This window comes from Myotis daubentonii, chromosome 17 (assembly GCF_963259705.1).
Source record: "Myotis daubentonii chromosome 17, mMyoDau2.1, whole genome shotgun sequence".
In the NCBI taxonomy this organism is placed as follows: domain Eukaryota; kingdom Metazoa; phylum Chordata; class Mammalia; order Chiroptera; family Vespertilionidae; genus Myotis; species Myotis daubentonii.
Window position 1 is genome coordinate 24058079 of NC_081856.1, and position 21329 is coordinate 24079407.

The 21329-nt window shown below is 41.0% G+C and overlaps 1 protein-coding gene across 2 annotated transcripts in view; it reads left to right on the forward strand.

Annotated features, from left to right (window-relative positions):
- The first annotated feature begins 291 nt into the window (after positions 1–291).
- TOX (thymocyte selection associated high mobility group box) overlaps positions 292–21329 on the forward strand; it is a 299605-nt gene continuing 278567 nt past the window's right edge. The window contains exon 1 of one of the 2 annotated variants that reach the window (XM_059673126.1): positions 292–717. In XM_059673126.1, coding sequence (XP_059529109.1) covers positions 616–717 — 102 coding nt within the window. In that variant the 5' untranslated portion in view covers positions 292–615. The remainder of the gene's footprint in view (positions 718–21329) is intronic. The other variant, XM_059673125.1, reaches the window with a different exon arrangement.

A 21329-nucleotide genomic window follows, 5' to 3' on the forward strand; every position in this document is an offset into this window, starting at 1 on the left:
CAGCAGCCATCGGGCCGCGAGCAGCCCGCGTCCTGCGGCGCACCCACCCGAGCCGGCCCGGGGCGCTCACTACCCTCACGCCTGGTCCCCAGCTTTCCACCCCGACCCCCTTCCCCGCCACCATCCCAGGCCTCCAAGGTGGAGAAAATAAACTAAAAGCAGAGCAACTCAGAGACTCCCATCAAACGCCCCGTACTTAGAGCCCGAGCGCGGACGCGTGTGCCGGGCGGCCAGGGGCGCTGGAGGCGGGGATGGGGGGGACGGGCGGGGGGACAATGAGCGCATGAAGTTACCTGCCCGGCGGCCGCGGCGGTGGCGGCGGCGGGGCCGGGAGGCGGCAGCGGAGCTGGCTGCGCGCTCGGCGCGGACGGGTGCGCGCCGCGGCTTGGGGAGAGTTGAGCACTTTTCCCCCCTCTTTTTTTTTTTCTTCTTTTTTTTTTTCCCTCCTCTTCTTCTTAAACAAACCGCAAACGGATGTGAGGGAAGGAAGGTGTTTCTTTTACTCCTGAGTCCAGACACCTCTCTCTGTTCCGTCTAAGCTTGTTTTGCTGAACACTTTTTTTTTAAAAGAAAAAAAAAAGGCAAAGAGAAGGAGTTGCTTGATGTGAGAGTGAAATGGACGTAAGATTCTATCCACCACCAGCCCAGCCCGCCGCTGCGCCCGACGCGCCCTGTCTGGGACCTTCTCCCTGCCTGGACCCCTACTATTGCAACAAGGTGAACGCTCTGCTTTTGTTTCCGCCGTGTTCTCGCTGCTGGATCCCGGGAGGGGGGCGGCGCGGCCGGGCCAGCGCGGCGGCGGCGGGCCGGGCGGCGGAGGCCAGTCCCGGGCGCTCGGCTCGCCAGCCGCGGCAGCTGCGTGCGCTCCGGTAGTAAATATTGCGGAGCGGCTCGGGGGGTTTGTCAAGCACAGCGATTGTGCGGAAAGTGACACGATTTGCTCGGATCTTTTCCTTCCTGCTGTTCGCGACTAAGGATCCCTGCCTCGGTTTGCCGGGGGGCGTTTTTTTTTTAAAAAAAAAAAATTAGGAGAAAACCACGGTGTACTTTGGGGGTGTGTCTGGTGTCCCGGAACCGAGGCAGAGACGAGAGAATTCAGTTGATTTTCCAGTTTCCCCTTCTCTGTACCTACGTCCTTCTCACAGACAGCGGGGGCTCGGGGCACCGCTTCCCCGATCGGGATTAGTTGCCAGGGGAGCAGCCGGGAGTCGGGGTGCAGGGACCCCGGAGACACCTCTGCCCCCCCGCCGGGAAAATTGCTCCACAACTCTTTTGTTTTCTTTCACCAGCCCGGTTGGGCGGCTGAGCCCGGTGTGCGGATGCCGGGGTGCGGGCCGGGGTGCAGCTGGGGAGCCGGGTCTCGGGGACAGCTCCGCTTGGGGGGTGCGCGCGGAAATGGCAAGTTTGTTAGGAGCGCGGCGAGCGCTTGGCGTTCACGTCCAAAGCCCCCCCACGCACTCGGCATGCGGCTGGAGCTGGGTCCGAGGCTGGGCTGTATGCACAGCCCCTTGACCCCAGACACCCAGGCCGCGGGGGACCAGGGGGCCGGGGCGAGGCTGACCCAGCGGGTGGCTCAGGTTGGGAACCTCTGCCCGAGCTTCTGCCGAGCTCCGCTGGTCCCGAGGATGGCAGTCAGGGTGCTTGCTTGGGCAGGGGTTACCCTCTGGGCTTCTCGAACTCGCAGCTCTGAGAGGGAGAACAAGGAGGAACAGGCCTCCCGAGCGCAGCTGTGGGACCCAGGCCCTCCCTGTTTGGGGGTTGTTGGACGTGTTCAGCTGTCCCACCGGGTGGACATCGGCGGGGAGAACTGAGTTTTCTGAAACGCTGGGCGAGTGGTTTCGATGCCCAGCCCTAGCTTGGTGGTTAAACTGCCCGATACTCACAGTCCCTGCAAGCAATTCCCTGTTGGCCCCTCAGTGAATTCCACTGGATAAATCGGTGGGACTCCCTAACATTTGCCCGGTGGCGAGTCATCATCAAACAGCTTTTTAAAAAACGTGATACACAGGTATTTAGCACGCTGCATCCTCAGCCCCCGGGTTCCCCACCACTCAATCGACTTGGTCAATGGACACACACACACACACACACACACACACACACACACACACACAGCTGTGAGCTAAGTGAGCCACAGCTCTCACCCCACGGAGAAGCTCCTCGATGCTGTGTACAGTGGGAGACCCAGTAACAGGGATGAGCGTTGTGTTTGTGATGCTCCAGCAAGTTTGAAACAAGGGAGATCTGGTCTTGGGCAAGGCGGAAAGGCTGTTCATCACACAGGGACCCCTTTAGCTGGGGGCAAGTTGGAAGGCACTGGGAACTTTGGCAAGAGAATTTTGTGTGCTGAAGTTTCATAATTAGTTGGTAACATAGTTCTTTTATTCTAAAATACGTTTTGCCTTCGTGAGTGAGTATTTTTGTGTTTGTAGCATTTAATTTTGCTTAGGACGCTTTTACTAGTATGAATACAAAATAATAATAAAGTAGCAGTCCTATCTTGACATATTCCACGGTAGTTACTGAACCAAAAGCTCAGAACCACTTTGGCAATGGTTCCGGACACATCTTACCAAATTTATCAGTGATGTTAGGCTCCAAAAAGAGGGTAATGACTTGGATACACGTTTCCGTCGTCACTCTTGTGATAGGGGGGTCAAATGTAATGTACAAGCCGAATGTTTTATAAAATCAAGAATTACTTCAATATATTAAATCAGTTTCTAATCAAGTGCTTTAAATAATTTTAGTGAGTTGTGCTGTGAATTGAATAAATTAATTTAGAAAGTCTTCAGAATTTCTTGACCAGCTCACTGAAGTTCCTTTTAAGTCACCCTGTGTATGAGGAGCAAACTGTTCTTTTTAAATGCAAATTAGTAACCCTTTCTATAGACTAGTTGCCAGTCTTCTATTTAACTTATCCAGGGAATAATGGATTTTTAAGGAAGCAAAGGCATAAGATGTACTTGTCATAGTAGGAAGAGACTTCATGAAATGTTTCTCACAGGACCTTTTCTCCTGCCCTTTTCTGTGTAGCGGTCCATCAGATGCATTTGTCACTGAGCCCTGATTATATTGGACGTCCTGAGTAGATTTTCTAGGCCCCAGAAAGCCCAGGCATAGTATTTCCTACTCCATCTTGATTACCATTGGTACAAAATTTCTGTCCCGTTCCACATTTTTAACTACTTCTAATGTAGTCAACTAGCTTCATTTTTTTGCAATGACTTGGGTGGATTTGCAAGGATCTGAGGGATGGGCAGAAGTTTGGAAGAGATGAAATAAGAAATCTGTGTCTACGTTTAGTAAAAACAAGTTTGAAGCAGACTTCCTTAAAGAGACAAGACTGCAGTGTAAACCTTGTATCTTTCAGAGGCGCAGTGAGTATGCAGTTCATTACAAGAAACAGTCACTTTATCAGGTTATGTGTTTTTAATAGAGTGATAAGATCATAAATTACTAATTATCTTTATTTTAAATCTGTCAACACTTTACTTAAAGTTGGTGCGCAAAATCCCAGCAGAACTAGTATCTTCCGGCGCTTCAGCATCATGCAGTTGTAACTAGTTTCCCCAATGCCATTTTCCCAGTGTCAGAAGACCCCCTAATAGAGAAAATGAATATCCACTTCCTGAAGCTTTTCTAAACTCAAGTGTGGTGGTTGTACTCCGCTAACACTTTCTAGCGCTGCTGCTCTGTAGATTGCCAAAATGCCTCTTTATATTTTTCAGTTAATAAACTCTGTAGGAGGAATTTTTGTGGAAACAGTTTAATCTTGCACCGCTCTGTTGCAAAAGCGCATTACGTTAGGAACACATCACTGTGCAAACCGGCCTCCATTTTTACATAGCCCATTGCCGGAGAAAGTAAGGACAATGCCAGTGATATTGGCTATGGCAACTGTGCGAGGCATCTCTTCCACAAACAGCCAGGACGGATGGCTGTTGCTGTATATAGGTCAGCCTTTGAGATGCAGTGTAGCTCATGGACTGGACAGAAGCATGCAGGCTGCAAGTCCCAGACTCCACCTCTTGTAACTTAAAGCAGGGTAATATTTCACACATTGAGAGATGGGTACCACAGTCCTGCTTCATCTAATTAAGACTATTTTAAGTAACATTGCATCCCTTCATTGAACTGAATGTTACACAAATAAATTGGATCTCAGGAGCTCACAATTGGAGTTCAGTTGTGAAATACAGCCCCATTTTTTTGTTCTAGTTGAGGATGTCAGAGCATCAGTTTAAATATAACCTACCGAGTAATAACAGTTCCTTTCAGTTTCTTAGTGCAATGTCATTTCTGAAGATTGTTTTCACTGATTTTATGCTAAATTGGGACAAAGAAATGGCACTTTTTCATTTTTACAATGATGTGATGTGTTCAGTTATTGCTCAGTATCTGCCCACATAAGGAGTAGTAATACAATTATGTTATGACATGGCTAATGACAGGGATGCTGACCTCTGCCAGCAGTGGGAGAGGAAATAATGGTCTTTACTGTTCTCAGTGGTTGCTTTTGTAGAACAGTTCCTGAATCTTTCTTGGGTTGATTTAGACATAGGGAAGTCCAAAACACAAACCCATGCTTAAGACCAGCTGTATACAGAGTAAAGAATAATGGGCATTTGGCATATTGGGCTTTTGCTGTTGAAATGAGGAAGGACAGTGTGCAATCTTTTCATATAAACATTGGCAGAAGGACTTATTTGCGGTGAACCTCGGCATTAAAATGTCAGGGCTAACATTAGACATCTGATAACTTTTGAGAAAAACAAGATTCATGATCATCCCTGCAAAATCTCCCTTGAGCTTTTATTTTCCTATGTAGAGTATTATGTATTGTACTTTCATGTGGCAAAACTCGTCACATATACAATACAGGATTTACAAGCGCATTAGGATGGAGTCATTAGTTCTACTTTAATTAATAAATGTAAGAAAATGGAGGAGGATGGGATAAGGAGGAGGAGGAAGGAGAAGGTTATAAGCAATTTAGTGCATCACGCTTGATTAGTTTCCTATCTACCTCCATAACTTCTAGGACTTCGGGAAATTCGTAGTTGATACTTTGGACATCATTAGTATAATTAAAACTCCCCTGGGAGTTTTATTAGCTGGCATCTTTCATAAGTTTTCAGGTCTTTAAATAGGTATTAAATTTATAGATAAGAAAGCGCATAAACCAAGCAATCATACAAGTTGTAGCCCTGAATCAGCTATCATGCAAAAACCTCAAATGTAGTTCTCTTGACTTTGTGGTGTATTTCAGTGTCGCAAATTCCAATTGTACATGTCTGTGCAAAAATTATAATTATGAGCTTTGGAGCTATCCAATGTTACTTTAAACATGGTTTAGTATTCTCCCAGTTTATCATGTTTTATAAGTTTCTGAATGATGACATTAAGGAGCATTTTGATATTTTGCTTAGTTAGAAAAATGAAACTGATATTTAAATATTATCTAATTGACTGCTTAGTGTAGGTCCTTTTTTAAAAATGATATGGTTGCAAGGGGCTTAAGAACAGAAAAGAAGTGAGGCACTTGAGACTAGAAGAAGTAGAGAAAGTTCCAAGTTTAACATGGCTTTTTTTTGGTATCTGGGTATCAAATGTTGGTCTTAGTATGTGGGACTATTTCTTGTCATCATGCTTTTATGGGAAATGGGTTCAGCTCAAGAGAAGAATAATTTAGAGAACTGGAGAGGGGGGAGTTTATTTAGCCATGAAGGATGGTTTATTCTAGTGCTTTCCCACATTGGGTTAGGGTATTAGAAAGTTGGAAAGACCCTGGGAATATTTTTCAACTACTGATGAGCCTTCCTATCTTGACTGACGCCTGCCTTCAGCAGCAGGCCTGTCTGTATGCCCGGGGCCTCTTCCCTCCCTCCTCCTCACCCCTCCACAATCTTAATCTGTGTGTGCTTGGGAGGCCTGTACTCTATGATCTGAATGCTCCTCCCTTTCCTCCAGTACTTAACCCACCATTGTGTTTATCTTGACTGCCATGCTCCCTTTTCCTCTCACCATCAATTGTTATCATAATCTGGTTAACACATCCATTCTTCCTCCAGTACCTGACCTTATTTCTGGTGAAGGAAATTGATCTGTTAGTTCCTGAGGCCCATATCCGCTTTTTAAAATCCTGAATTAGGCTGCTCTCTTTTTCCTCAAGTCCCCAATGATGTAGGGTCATATAATAATAGACCAACAAAACAGAGATATACTGCTGAGGGTAAAAATAACTATGGTGGATGTTTCTAATCTCTCACAATTTCTCCCTTTCCTGCTACATTTTTTAAACCTTCACCTGAGGATATGTTTTTATTGATTTTTAGAGAGAGAGGAAGAGAGAAAGAAAAAGAGAGAGAGGGAGAAATATTGATGTGAGAGAGAAATATGGATCAGTTGCCACCTGTGTGTGGCCCGACTGGTAATCAAAACTAGTATGTTCCCTGACCAAGATTCGAACTTGCAACCTTTTGCTGTATGGGATGAAGCTGCAACCAACTGAGACACCTGGCCAGGATTCCTACCACATTTTAATACTGTGTGTACAGAGCTTGGAAACAGGCCTTTGAACATCTCTTATTAGAGAGAAATCTTTATTTATAGTTTAGACCAGGGGTGGGCAAACTTTTTGACTCGAGGGCCACAATGGGTTCTTAAACTGGACCGGAGGGCCGGAACAAAAGCATGGATGGAGTGTTTGTGTGAACTAATATAAATTCAAAGTATACATCATTACATAAAAGGGTACGGTCTTTTTTTTTCAATAGTTTTATTCATTTCAAACGGGCCGGATCCGGCCCACGGGCCGTAGTTTGCCCACGGCTGGTTTAGACACTAAAATAGTATGAAAGTGGGACTATGATCTCCTGATCTTTAGCTGGCATACAGTAAATTAAGTGAGTTACAGTTACAGTAAGAGTTAGTAAGGGTTAACTTCTGTGTTCTCAGCAGAATATGCATAGATAACTGAAATGGGAATAGTGAACATAAAGAATTTATTTAACAAATCACATTTAGATAATTGTTATTCTACACTAGAGGTCTGGTGCATGAAATTCACGCACAGGTAGGGTCCCTAGGCCTGGCTAGCAATCAGGGCCAATTTGTGGGGTGACTGGTGGGGCGATTGAGGGACACCTGCTGGCACCTGCCTTGGCCAGCCTGGCACTGCCCACTTGCCAGCCCCACCTCTTCCTGCTTATGCTGGTCACCTCCCTCTGTGGGGCGACTGGTGGGGCGATTGGGGGGGCCCCCACTGGCACCCACCGTGGCTGGCCTGGGGCCTGCAGGCTGGGGGCAACTCCTGCATTGAGTGTCTGCCCCCTGGTGGTCAGTGCGTGTCATAGCAACCGGTCGTTCTACTGGTCGTTCCACCATTTGGTTGATTTGAATATTAGCTTTTTATTATATAGGATTTTGTCTATCTGAATGTGAATCTTAAGGGTTCTGGGAAGTCATAAGGTAGAATATTCACCTTACATCTCAATAAAACTGAAATGTAATCATCATGACTTGATTAAATGCTATCAATTACATTTTAAAATTTTATCAATTATTGAAGATAAAGCTTAGATTGTATACAATCAAATCCAAGACTTCAAAATGTATACCTTGAGGAGGAAATAAGATAGTAGTCAGCCATACTTAATAAATACTGTAGCCCCAAGAATCGTAACTCTAGTTCTTGCCTATAAGTAGCATCCCATAGAAATGTTTGAAGGCTGCCTTAATTGTTTCACTTGAATTTAAACATTTCAATATGGGAATATTTACTTTTACTAATTTTAAAGATTCTTTCCTTTCAGTTACTTCCACTTTGGTGTTATTGATATATTATCAATGAATCTTATTCTTTGAAGGTGCATTTTTCCAAGTCAGATACCTGATTGATAGAAGCAACAGTAGATAGTGATTTGTGTTAAATGGACTGCCCACTGGGAAATCGGAACACTGAAATGATTCAGCTCACATCTGACCTAAAGAGTTTAGGATTTTTTTTTTGTTTTAAACCATACATGCCAAGTTTCATCCTGAAGAGCAATTTCTCTTGAAAAGCAGTTGATTTATAAACTGCTTAGAAAAGTGGTTTATAACAGAAGTGCCAACAGACTGTTAATTATAGTGAGTTCTTCCATAATACTTTGGGACATGGAATTCACATTAACCTGAACGCGCTTTTCCTGGTCATAACATGTTTCTCCTTATAGCATTCATTTTGAAACTGGGGACATTATATTGCTCTGTGCTTGGATATTGATGGTGCATCAGAAAAGGAAGGATGATGCCAGAAAGAATCCCCGTGCTCTGTCATGCCAGGAGGCACCAATATTTTCCCAGACCTCTTCAAGAAAGTTCGCCTTACTTGGTTAAACATTTTAAAGTTAACTTTTAAAAACTATCTTTAGATTTTCATTTCACTCATGAAACATGATCACTAATATGTATTTACTCGAGGCCCGCTGCACAAAATTTCATGCACAGGTAGGGTCCCTAGGACTGGCTGGAGATCAGAGCCGATCTGTGGCGTGACCGCTGTTCGGTCAACTTGCATATTAGGCTTTTATTACATAGGATAATACTAAACATCATAAAACCAATGTCACTAATAATGCCTTTCTGTCTGTCCGTTTTTCACTTTGGATTTTTTAGTGGTTCTGCTTTAGCCAAGTATTTATTGTTTTTCATTCCCGAGTTATGTACTTTTATGAAACTCTCTTGAAAGGGCCCCTAATTAAACTCAGGCCATAGTTGGTTGGTAGAAGCTTTACTAGTGACCAAGAAAATATCAAGTATTTCAAGTTACCATGTAGACTTACAGTTTATACATATCTGACCCACATTAGTGTTAATGTCAGCTTCTGCATAAAATGCCTTTTGATTAAAGTCTTTGATACTCTATCTGGGTGTGACCTAGTCAGAGAAATAGGTGTGTGTGTGTGTGTGGAGTGTGTGTGTGTTTTAATGTGTTTCTCATGGTCCTTTATATATTTGTAGCCATAAGTACGTGAGAATTTATCACATCTGGCAGAACCTATCCATGTGTACAAGAACAATAAAGGAACTCCTAGTGACTAGTAGGAATGCCTCTACTAGTCACTAGGCGTTCCACTTCGTTTTAAGAAAATGAGCCATATTTCACGGGAGAAGATGCTTTCACAACAGAAGGGCTTTAATTGGACATATTATAACCTAGGAAGATTAAAGAACTAGATATTTCCGAGGAAAATCATCGGCCTTTCTCAAGAAAGGACTCCTTTTTGTAGAAGCTTGAAGATAAAAACTCAGGGCTCTTAGAGCTGTGTTGACTTACTCCCTAGGCAAAATAAATAGTCCTGTGAAAGTATATGGTCTGCTCCTCTTTCTCTTTAGAAGCCTTTCTTCAGTCTCTGTCTGCTAAAACTTCTGACACTAAAACCTTAATCCACTGGTGTCCCAATCTTCTATGCTTCCCCTAGAGAAAATAAGTTATGTTTGTATCAGGAAGCCTGCTGAGAATTTAGGAGTCAACAGAGATAGATTATTTTGAAATCCTGTGGTGAAAGACATTCAAAAATTCAAATAATGGTAGGCCCTAGAAAAATACTATATTCTCAAGCCATTTCTTCTATTTCTGCTACCCTAGTAGAATGTGTTTTCCAAAGTTGTAGAACTAGTGATTCTTTTAGGAAGGGATAATCTTTCTATAGGGTCAAAGGCGAACTTGGGGAGATGGAGTATGTGTAGATACAGTCTGTAATCTCCCTTCCTTGGATACTGGTAAGCCCCACAGGGGGCCTCTTTCCCCCTCTCCATGTTGAGAGTCAATGCACCTAATAAGAGATGCTACTGATGGGAGCTGTTGCCTGTTTTGCAGTGGAAACGATCAAATAAACGTTGAGAATAACTGCTTCAGAGGAAAACGCCCTCTTGTAGTTCTCAGGGAAGAGAATTGCCCCTCTGTACCTTCCTCCAATATATAGGTCAGAGGTGCAAAATACAATGGGCAGGATTAATGAATGGATGAACCACTGGGTCTGAAAGACAGTCCAATTACACTGAAAGCATATCTGTGTACCACCCGAGTTCCTTAAGTCTTTTAACTCAATTAAATGGTTAATTTTTTAAAAAATGATGGGTAACGTATTATGTATATGCATTGGCATCTTTACACCATTGTAAAACCCAAGTCTTCTTTTCCATGCCAATATTCCTCAGCGTAAAAAATGCCAGTAACAATTGTATAAAAGGAAATGTTAATAATAAAGAGGCAGGATAACCTTTCGACAAAAAGTATATTTTATTATTTGGCAGATGCAGTCATGAGCATTAATCATAGAAACCTGCAGACAGTAGAAGCTTAATATCAAAGCTAATGATTTATTTTATGTTAATGACTTTCTGCCAGGGCATAAAAGACTCTTCATAATGGACTCTCTGCGCTGTGTTCAGTTACTAAGGCTAATGGGATAATCTTTTCTCTCCCCAAATTAAGCTTTTTTGAAATAAATTATGCTGTTATTTTTCAAGGTAACGCTCAAAAATTTACTGCAGAACTAATCTTTTAAGAACTGCTTAGGAAATAAAGAGGAAGAAAGATTCCAAAGCAGCTTTTCTAGTTCACGAACATTTTTACTTAATTAGAGAAAGTTTGCATGTATGTTAATATCCCTGAACTTGTAATGCCAAATAATTTTAAAGTCAGCCTTCAGGGACACAGTCTGCCTTCTGAAATTCAGCTCCTAGAAGAATGTCCCACAATAGAACACATTTTCGTCGATTACCGGACAATAATGAACTGAATGGTAGTGAAACACTGAGTTGTTGGTGTTCACTGAGAAGTTTTAAAAATCATGCTTACATTTAGCTATAACCAACATTATATTTTATTGAGAGATAATTTGCCTACTAAAGTTCACAGAATGTGCTAATCTTGTGTAGTGGTTAATACAGGCCTCCCACCTTACTCCGCTGATGGCTATAAAAGGCTATTATTATACAGGCTTTGGCAAAAGTAGGTGTACACTTGTTCACATGGAAAATAATACAATAATTCATAAATAATAATACAAAAATGAAACTATTTCGAGTGCTCACAACTGTAAACCTACTTTTGCTCCACCCTGTATTCATGGCAGCAGCTCAGGTGCAGCTGCTGTGTGTTAATAATGCATCATGGTCCCACTAATCAACACACCGGAGGTCATCACCCCCTCAGCATCGAAGCCACCTACTATTCTCTTTCCAAAATGTTTACTAGCACCTTAAATACATTTCTGTCATTTTCCTTCGCCTCAGAGTCAGTTAATGCCACTCAAAACTACTTGTGTGATAAAGATTTTGTTACCTAAGCGAGGTCATGGAGGAGATGAATATATATTCAAACTAATTTCCTCCCATACGTATGTCCATCGCCACACTCATTGACTAAATTGGTGTAGGGCTCTGATAGCCCGGAACCCCTTTATCATTAAGTAGGTGTGTTCCACATTGAGAATGTTTTCAGATTCCACATGTTATGTAAGGAGACGTTTGGAAGAAACACAACTTTTCAATAACCAGGATCATTTGAAGTAAACAGAGTGATTTGGGAAATGGGAAGGGATATTTAAAAATCTAAACAGACAGGAAGCAGTGTTAGTTTATAAACCTGATACAGTAGTGAAATATTATTTGCTTAATTGTTCTTTTGGCATAGGAAAGCAATAAGAGTAAAAGCTTCTTAAACCATATTTTCTGCACACAAAGAACATATTCATGTGGGATTTCCATTTGGCCAGAACACTGTGCAAATCAATACGTCCGCACTTATCTGCATTAAAATGAGGTAGACAACAATTTCTAGGCACAGTGGTAGTATAGTCCTCTTGACACCCTCTGTTCCTGTTAAGGTAATCCTTGCTTTTGTGTGCTCAGAGAAGAGCCAAAGTGTTAAGTGAACAAGATCTCATTTTCTCATCTTGTCTTATTGTCTTCTGTTTTCTATTACTCATCATTCGGATAACCCTGCGTGTGTGTCTTCTTCCTTTATGATTTGAGAACCTTAAGTGTTTTAAGAAAAGGAAAAGGAATGAAACTCAGCTGTTTCCATCATCAGGAGAGATGCAGAAGGCAAACTGGGGGGCGGAGCTTCTATTTGTGCTGCACATAATGTACAATGGTACATTTGTCATGCTTTAAATATATAATGCCCACAATAAAATATGTACAGGCGCAGTTGTGATCTATGAAGTCCCTGGCTCCAGTGCCATTGTTTGTCGTCTCTACGGTTGTCATACATTGTTCTTTGCACATCATACCCTTATAGCAGAATTTGACACAATTTCTAGCTTCCAGCCCTGCACCATTTTCATTCACAATATACATGAGTTTGACAGGGTGTGTTGAGGGAAACTCTGGCAAGCAATTGATATTTTGAAGTGGCAAGCGTTTCAGCAGCTGCCTGCTTGTGAAAAAGGAATGATAAGATATACTGTATTGTTAGTTTCAGGGAAAGCATTAAGGTTTAAGCTCTGTAAAAATGTACACATTATTCGTCAGTGGTGAAGCAAGTCTTTTATGTTTTTAGAGCTTAGCTCGCTGGCTGATGTGAACTAGCATGACATTGGTCAGTAAATGAATAGGAGCACTTTGAATTTGAACTGCTGCCAATTTTGCACCAACAAAGGAACTGACAAAAGAAAGATTTTATGTGAAATGCAAAGCGCACGCAATGTCTTGGGGGGCGGGGAAAGGGAAGAAGAGAGAGAGAGAGAAAAACCCACACAGAATCTCCCTCAACACATGCTTGCAAGGATACCAAATAGTTAAAAGACATCCATTTTTCATGGCTCATCAGCTACAACCTAAGCTGTTTTATCTAATGTTCTTTAAAAACCTGTTGTATACAATAGGCTTTTAGAAGATGTTCATATGGAATTTAGAGTGTTTTTCTAAATATCACACTGTGCCCTGAAGGCCTGTTGGCAGAATATCAGAGCTGCCCACTGCTGGAGTCCCCAGCTCTCCCTCTATCTGGTAGTGGGAAATTGTAGTTTAATCAGTTATGGCACTTTCAGTGTGTAACGTTCATTAGCAAGGCAATTTGTCATGACTGCTAATGGTCAGGATGCATCTGCTCTCTCAGCTACAGAGCATGATAAGGAAGAAGACAAATATTTCAGTATCTGATAGTATTAACTTGTTTCAAATTTGTAATCCAAGGTTAGTTGCTCAAAAACAGACACAGCAGCAGATTAACAAGCACCCTGTATTCAATTGTACAGGGCCCTGTTTTTATGGATTTATGACTTTAAAGCACACTAATGTGCTATTATGAAGGGCACAGTCTTTGATTAGATGTTCAACAGAAACTAAGTTATGAGCAGAGTACCCTCTGGGTTCATCTGGAAAGAATTTGTGTGCATCATATTTTCTATAGAGTTTCGTAAATGGAAAGGTTTGATACATGCAATATTTCTGACATGCTAAATATTTATGTGTATCTTTCTATTTACACTTCTTAAATTGAATTTATTGGGGTGATATTGGTTAATAAAATTATATAGGTTTCAGGTGTATAATTCTATAATACATCAACTATATATTGTAAATATTCTTCTTTTCATTAAAAAAAGTCACTTCCCCATTGCTTTATAAAGTGGTCTGTCACTTTTCAAGTGAGATTAGAGTCCCAACCCATTTCGAAAGTTTTAAAATCCTAGTGAAAAACTTCAGAATGAATTAGAAATGTCACCTTTGCGGCCAGTGAACTGCTTTATAAGATCACTGTTCATTGTTCTAAACGGGAAAAGTTAAAAAAGACTCCCCCTGTTGAAAAGGCTAGAATTGTTTTATATCATATTTTCTAGATATTACATCACATAGATTGCCATACAGAATATTTCTGACACATTTTCATTTTTAATGAAAGGTCCTAAAATTCAGAGCATAATGATTTCTTAGAAACAGAACCTAATCTTGGTAAAAATTCATTCTTGCTAGAAACAAAAGCTGTTACTGTTTAAGTTCCTGTTGAGCGGTTAGTCGGTACGCTTCGCTGAATGTTGTCAAAAAGGCTTTCCTCATGATTGACAACCCGGCAGGAATGTGAATGGAGATTTTAATTGCGTATCATGTGTGCATATCAGAGTGAGTGAATTCATGACTCTGCTTAGCTCCATATCTCTGCAGGTCAGCCGTGCCAAAAAATGCTCTTTTATGTGCATTTTTTCCAAAAAGAGAAAGATGTATGTGTACTGAAGTCATTCGTTATTCATTTCTGACGTGAAACACTTGTGTTCCCTTAGCCTTGGAGTTTGAAAGTGGGACAAAAATCCATTTTGAGATTTCTTTCTTTTACTCTTTGCATTTATACTTGGATGATGTAAATTTTTTTTTTCAGCTACAAGTTGGGAAAAGTCTGCCAGAACATATTTTTCTTATGGCACTTGTTATATGAAGAGTGTTTGTCTTTCCTTTTTTTTTTTTCCTCCCTAAAGAATACTTTGAAAAGAAAGAAAAAAAAATGTAAGCCAGTGGAAAAATGTACTGAGGTCAATTGTCTTTCTATAACTTGCAATCTTTAGAAAAGGTCTTGGGGGAGGGGGGATGGAGAAGAAGGATATATTTCTGAGAGGTGGGAAGTTCAGAAAATGGTCTCTACATTTTTCTTAAAAATTGTATCTGAGTTTTGGTTAAAAATACAATGCTTATTGTAAAATGACATTAATAAATATATGAATGTTCATTTCTTAGAAAAGTGACTCCTTGGCTGAAAATGTAAAGGTCAAAGATTAATTTCTGCCATCACTTCTTTGCCAAGATGCAATGGTGATGCTATACCATTTGTCTTATTAAGATATCTAAACCAATACAGGTGAGATTGTCAAGATGGGGCAAAGCTTACTTTGTAAGGTAACTTTGGCTACAACAACCCCAGACTGGTCCAGAACTTATTAATATAAAAGAAAAAAAATTGTAATAAGCATGCTATGTCTAATTTTTCATTTGATGTGATGTGAAAACTTGGCATTTGGGTTGTAAATTTAGCATATAGCTACTTTAGTATGTCATTTTTGAAGAGGCGAGAAAAAGATTAGTGCCAGGGTCATTTTAAATAGAACCACAGTAATAAGTAGGATGATGTTGAAAAGATGGTGACTTTATAGCCTTAGGATATCCCATGGGACTTGACTTTGTTCTGGTCTCTAACATGTTATCTCAACACACTTTAGAACATATCACATTGCAGGCAGATGATTCAGCCCTTAATATAGTATGCAGTCCAGGGTGATTGCTATATGAAGGTTCCTCTGTACCTTTAAAATGCTAAAGAAGAAAATCTATTTTATTTAAAAAATTTAACTTTATGTATGAGGTGACATTTTTCTAATGTTATGGAAGACTATTTTGTACTTTGTACTGAGAGCTCAGGCAAGGAAAAATCTATTTACAAAATGAAAAAAACGTGCTCAGCTGAATGCATTTCACTTTTAAAGATGATATTCTGGTAATGAACTTTATCAAGCAGAGAACATTTCAGTAAAAGTATTAAAGTAGTTCCTATTTTCAGTTGCCTCACTTAAGGCTGTGTCACCGTTTCCATTATAACTTCTTATTTTCAGGTAGCTCTAATGCAGTCCCCAAACAAATATTTGCACAGGGATGAAATGAGAATATTTTAGCTTAGAAATAGGGTTCTTTATTTGGAATGCACTTCTAAAGAATCTCTGGGCTTTGTTAATAAGACACATTTAATTCATTTTTAGAAATTGAAAAGCATTTACGGAACACCAACTGTGTGCAAAGCCCTATGCTGAGGGTTTGGGGGTGGGGGTAGGGGGACTGAGAGGCACAGAGATGAGTAACCTGTGGACCCTGCTTCCACATGGCTAATCAAGAGAGGAACACAAATAACCATAACACAGCTGTAGTGTGACTGATGTGGTGTGAAGGCTATGGTCCAAGTGCTATGGGGAACAGAAGGAGAAGCAATGAGTTGAAGTGAGGGAATCCAGGTTGCTTCCTGGAGGAAATAGCATTTAAGTTGGCCTTCAAATTTGGGCAATGGTTATGGGGAAAGTGAGTCCTAGTTTTTGAATTATATTTTAGACTTTCTCTCTCTTTTCAAAATCACTTGCGGCAACTTAAAATAAGAAGCAACACATACAATAAGACTAATGTGATTGGTCTTAACGCAGAGTGTTATAGCCTGGAAGCGGAGGTGCATATTTCTTAGCTTAGGTATCATCACTATAATTAAACATTAGATGTGGCTCTTGCTTTCTCAGAGTTAGAGCAAAAATAGAAACACACTGAGTGGCAGAATTTTGATATCTGAGATACATATGGACACCAATTCTTCATGAATAAAAAGTTTCTCTCTAGTAAAAGACAGCAAAAGACATAAAGTGAGGAAACATGTGGGAAGTCGGACATCAAGGGCTATATGAGGAGTAATCTGATGTACCTGGGTTGAGCCTGAGGTATCTGTAGTGATAGAGAAATGGGACTTAATGACGGAAGAGAGGCTCACTGGAATAAGAACAGGGAGAGAACCAGGGACAGTTTGTTTAGGCCTGTGTTTTAGGAAGGTGGCTGTTGTCATTATAGAGAATGGGTTGGGAGAAATTGGGTGGAATTCAAATTGCTTATAGTAAGTGGGATAATGTCCTACACTAATAAGAATGCATCAGAGAAGACTACCTGGGAGAATTACATGATCAGGTATTTATCCATTTTTTGATGACTTTTCAAATTATAGATGAATGATAAGCATCTAGAAGTTTTATGCTTTAGCCAAAAGGTTGAGTTATATAAAAATCTAACTTCTTAAAGCATGCGGGAGTGTTGTTGTCTACCTTAAAATTCTTTTTTTTAATGTTTTAAAGTATTTTATTTATTGATTTTAGAGAAAGAGAGGGAAGGGGAGTGGGGAGAGAGAGAAACATTGATTTGTTGTTCCACTTGTTTATGTATTCACTGATTGCTTCTTGTATGTGCCCTGACCAGAGATCAAACCTGCAGCCTTGGCATATTGGGACCATGTTCTAACCAACTGAGCTATCAGCCAGGGCCCTGAAAATCCTTTCTTTTAACTAAGTCCAATCATTAGCAATGAATATTAATGCTTTGTGTCGTCTTAGAAGTATATGTGCTGAATTAACATCCAAAGTTATTTGTAATCACTTTCCTGGCATTTCTTGTTCAGTGATAAATTTAAATACTGTTATTAGTAAACTAGAGGCCCAGTGCACAAAAATTTGTGCACATAGGGGGATCCCTCAGCCCTGCCTGTGCCCTCTCACAGTCTGGGACTCCTCGGGGGATGACCACCTGCTGGCTTAGGCCCGCTCCTCAGGGGATTGGGCCTAAGCTGGCAATAAGACATCCCTCTGGCAGCCCGGGAACCCTCAGGGGATGTCCACTTGCCAGTGGGGAGCAGGCCTAAGCTGCAGTAGGACATCCTTAGCGTTGCTGAGGAGGCAGGAGAGGCTCCCGCCACCACCACTGTACTGGCAGACATCAACCTGGCTTGTGGCTGAGCAGAGCTCCCCCTGTGGGAGCACACTGACCACCAGGGGGCAGCTCCTGCATTGAGCGTCTGCCCCCTGGTGGTCAGTGTGTGTCATAGTGACCAGTCATTCCCAGTCGTTCTGCTGTTGGGGTCAATTTGCATATTATGCCTTTATTATATAGGATGTGAGATGCCTGTTTAAGTGTCCAAACATATTCAGAAATGTCTATCAGCAGTTTTGAAGGTATCTTAGAATCTTCAAATATCCTCATAGCAAAGTCCTCAAATTTTTCTATGCAAGTACCCTAATGAATTTATACCAGGAGGACCCCAGAAGTACTTCTGTAATCTACTTAGGTTTTAGAGGGCTGATATTTCATCTTTGAGAAATATGTAGCCTGGCTGGCATGGCTCAGTGGTTGAGCATGGAGCTATGAACCAGGAGGTCACGGTTTGATTCCCGGTCAGGGCACATGCTTGGATTGTGGGCTCAATCCCCAGTAGGGGCATGCAGGAGGTAGCCAATCAATGATTCTCTTCCATCATTGATGTTTCTATCTCTCTCTCCCTCTCCCTTCCTCTCTGAAATCAATACAGTATATGTTTTTTAAAAAAGAAATATATAGATTTATATTATGTTCCATAACACATCCATGCCTGCCTTAACGTAAATATGATACTTTAAATCACTTACAATTGAGGCCACTCTATGTTCCAGGAAGATAGTCCATGATAGTCTAGAGTTCTACTGCCCTAGCATATCACTCCTCTCCTAGGGGTGTGAGTTTGAGAAGTATGAAATAACATAATGGTCTTTTGTTTTTATTATAAATAAACTTTATTATAAAGAATTTTCATGCACTGGGGGGCTCCCTCAGCCCAGCCTGTCCCCTCTCATAGTCTGGGAGCCCTCAGGGGGCCTAAGTTGCAGTATGGCCTCCCTCTGCAGGAGGCAACCAGGCAATCAGGGGAAGGAGCCGCCCCTATCACCCTTGCAGCTGCCATGGCTTTGCCTGGAAGGATGTCCAGAAGGACGTTCGGTTGTCCAGTCTAATTAGCATATTATGCTTTTATTATTATAGGTAGAGTGGAGGCCTTGCATAAGTTTATTTTGTTAGGTCATCTCTTCCACAGAGAATGGAACATTTTGTTCTTGCTTATTCTTTCCCCGACTTTCACTAAGTCTTTATTTTTTATAAGAAAGCTTAACAAAATACTTGAGCTTAGTCTAAAATGGAGGACTGTGTAGTTAGGGCTCAGTAATTGCTGGTGCCAGGGCCATAGTAACATTACGTCTAAAGGAAAAATATGCGGAAGAGTGAGTGAGTCAAATATCCAATGTGTAGATGAAAGAGAAAAATCTCATAGTACTGGCCAAACTTGGTGATGTTCTGTGATGGAGGAAGGTAGTCAAGAGTGGTGTTATATTGGTAGGCATTTGCATATAACCTAACCTGAAAAGCATTTAGAAAATCCAAGAAAAGGATCATGAAGAAACTGAATGATTATGTTGGTGGTTGGAGGTGGGGTAGAGACAGGTATAAGACAAGGCAAGACCTGTAACACAGCAATTGGCTCAGGTTTGGATTCCCCCCTCCCACCTTCCTCCTCTGTCTCCCATCTTCACTTCCTTCCATCACAGCAGATATAATCTGTAAGCTGACTGACATCATTTTCAAGATTTCTTTAAACTTACTTTTTTAGATGACTTTTACCAGTGCTCTCCTACTTATGTCCTCACCTGTCTACAATGGGCTTCTGTTTCCCAGCAGCCATTTTCTCCTACTTCTTCATCATCATCATTAGCACACAATTCAGAGGACTGGAGTTTTCTTGGAAAACAGTAGTTCTGGTTATGCAAGATGAGATGGATAGATTTTAGGGGTGTGTGTGCAAGATTTCCTAACAAATGCCAGCCTACCTGCTGTCCATATCACACCATTAAATCTGGTTCATTTGTTTTCCCTTTATTTCATTTAAGCTGTTTTTTAAATACTTTGTAAATGGTCTGGAATGTGTAAATAATGGATAATTCCTTTAATAATAAAAATACATGTTTTCTTTTAGAAACTCCATTTAGGCAGATGAGCATTTAAGATTTGTCCTTTACCCGAATCAAGGAACCTTTCCCATATATAATATCTTTCTATTTATTTAATTATTTATTTATCCTCAGTGGAGGATATTTTTCCATTGATTCTTAGGGAGAGTGGGAGAAAGAGGGAAAGACAGAGAGAAACATGGATGTGAGAGAAATACATCTATTGGTTGCCTCCTGCACCAGCCCCAACCAGGGCCTGGGCTTGGAAGGAGCCTACAAGCAAGATAGGTGCCCTTGACTGGCACTGAACCTGGGACCCTTTGGTCCGCAGGCCAACGCTCTATCCACTGAGCCAAACCAGCCAGGGCTATAATATCTTTTGTAGTCTCATCTGAAATAGCAGGTCAAAGGAATGAACATAATATATGTCTGCAGTTTACGTACATTTTTTCCCTACAACAGTCCCATAAAGTGGAACAAAAAATAATAAAAAAGAGAAGCAGATCGATCTCTTACTTTTTTATTCCATCGCCTATTTCTCCATGAGTGTTAGGGCCCATGCCTCAGAGTTTTTATAGTCTCCGCTTCCAACAGCATGGCATTTGCAAATATGGATAATTTATTCATTAAATAGTTTCAGTGACTACCAGGCACCAGAAACTGTGCTAAGTGGTAGGGATAGAAAAAGAAAAGAAAAGTGTGTGCTTAGGTAACAATTTTATATGTGATATAAATAACCCTGTTAAAAGAAGATGGGTGACCTGAGACTCAAATGGACAATTTTAATATCTGACCCAAACACTATTTATATTAAGCTCTGAATTTCCCTGTGTTCATTTATGCATTTACTTTCCCTGCTCCTTTCCCTTTTTTATTCGTCCAGATGATCTGCTGAGAGTGGCAGGAGCATTCTTTACCCTTTCTCAAGTCTTGCTATGAGAGCAACTCATAGCCTGTGGGGTATGGTCACTTGGTAACTGCAGCCAATAGTGATTGTTTATGGAGCAGCCAAAGGAATGCATTTTTAAAAATATTGAAATTCTAATTATGCAAATGCTTAAGTCTTTGGAAATTTGAATTAAGTGCCATTTAAACATAAAGAATGAAGTGTATGCTCAATTTTTAATACCGCTTTAATGCGCTGAAATCAGTTGCTTAACATGCAGCACCATTTGAAGTTGTTCATAAGTTCAGGATGTTTTTTTAATGGTAACATTATCAATGTTCATTTTGTTCAGATACATCATAATCGTTCTCAAAAGGTAAACACTGAAGTGCACTTTAAAATGCGTTTCCTGACAAATGCTGCGTATGCTGGGACCCAGTCGTTGCTGAAATTGCTTACAAAATAATTCCGCGGATCTCCTATTTTCTTACCATCTCATGCCTTACCTAATATGGCATGGGACCAGACTGCAATTACACCTTCACAATTACTTTATTATATGGGTGAAATATACTCCCAAAGCTCTTATTACCTTTTCCATACACCATTCGCCCTGACCTGCTGATGGCTGTCAGCGGTGCTTCCTCAGGACAATCATCCATTCTTAGTCGTTTGTGTTGAAACCCAGAACACCACAAACAGAAAGCACCCCTCTCTCCTGCTGATGAATTTTTAATGTTCAAGCATTTATAATAATTCAAAAGACTTCATTAGAACAGCTTGTGGAATTAGGTGTGTGTGTGTGTGTGTGTTTTAGGATGGCGGATATTTATCTGTGATCTTTGTCCAAGAGAAAAGAAAATGAAAACGACACAATATTAATAGTGTGTTTGTGTCTGTAGCAACCTGAGCATTAT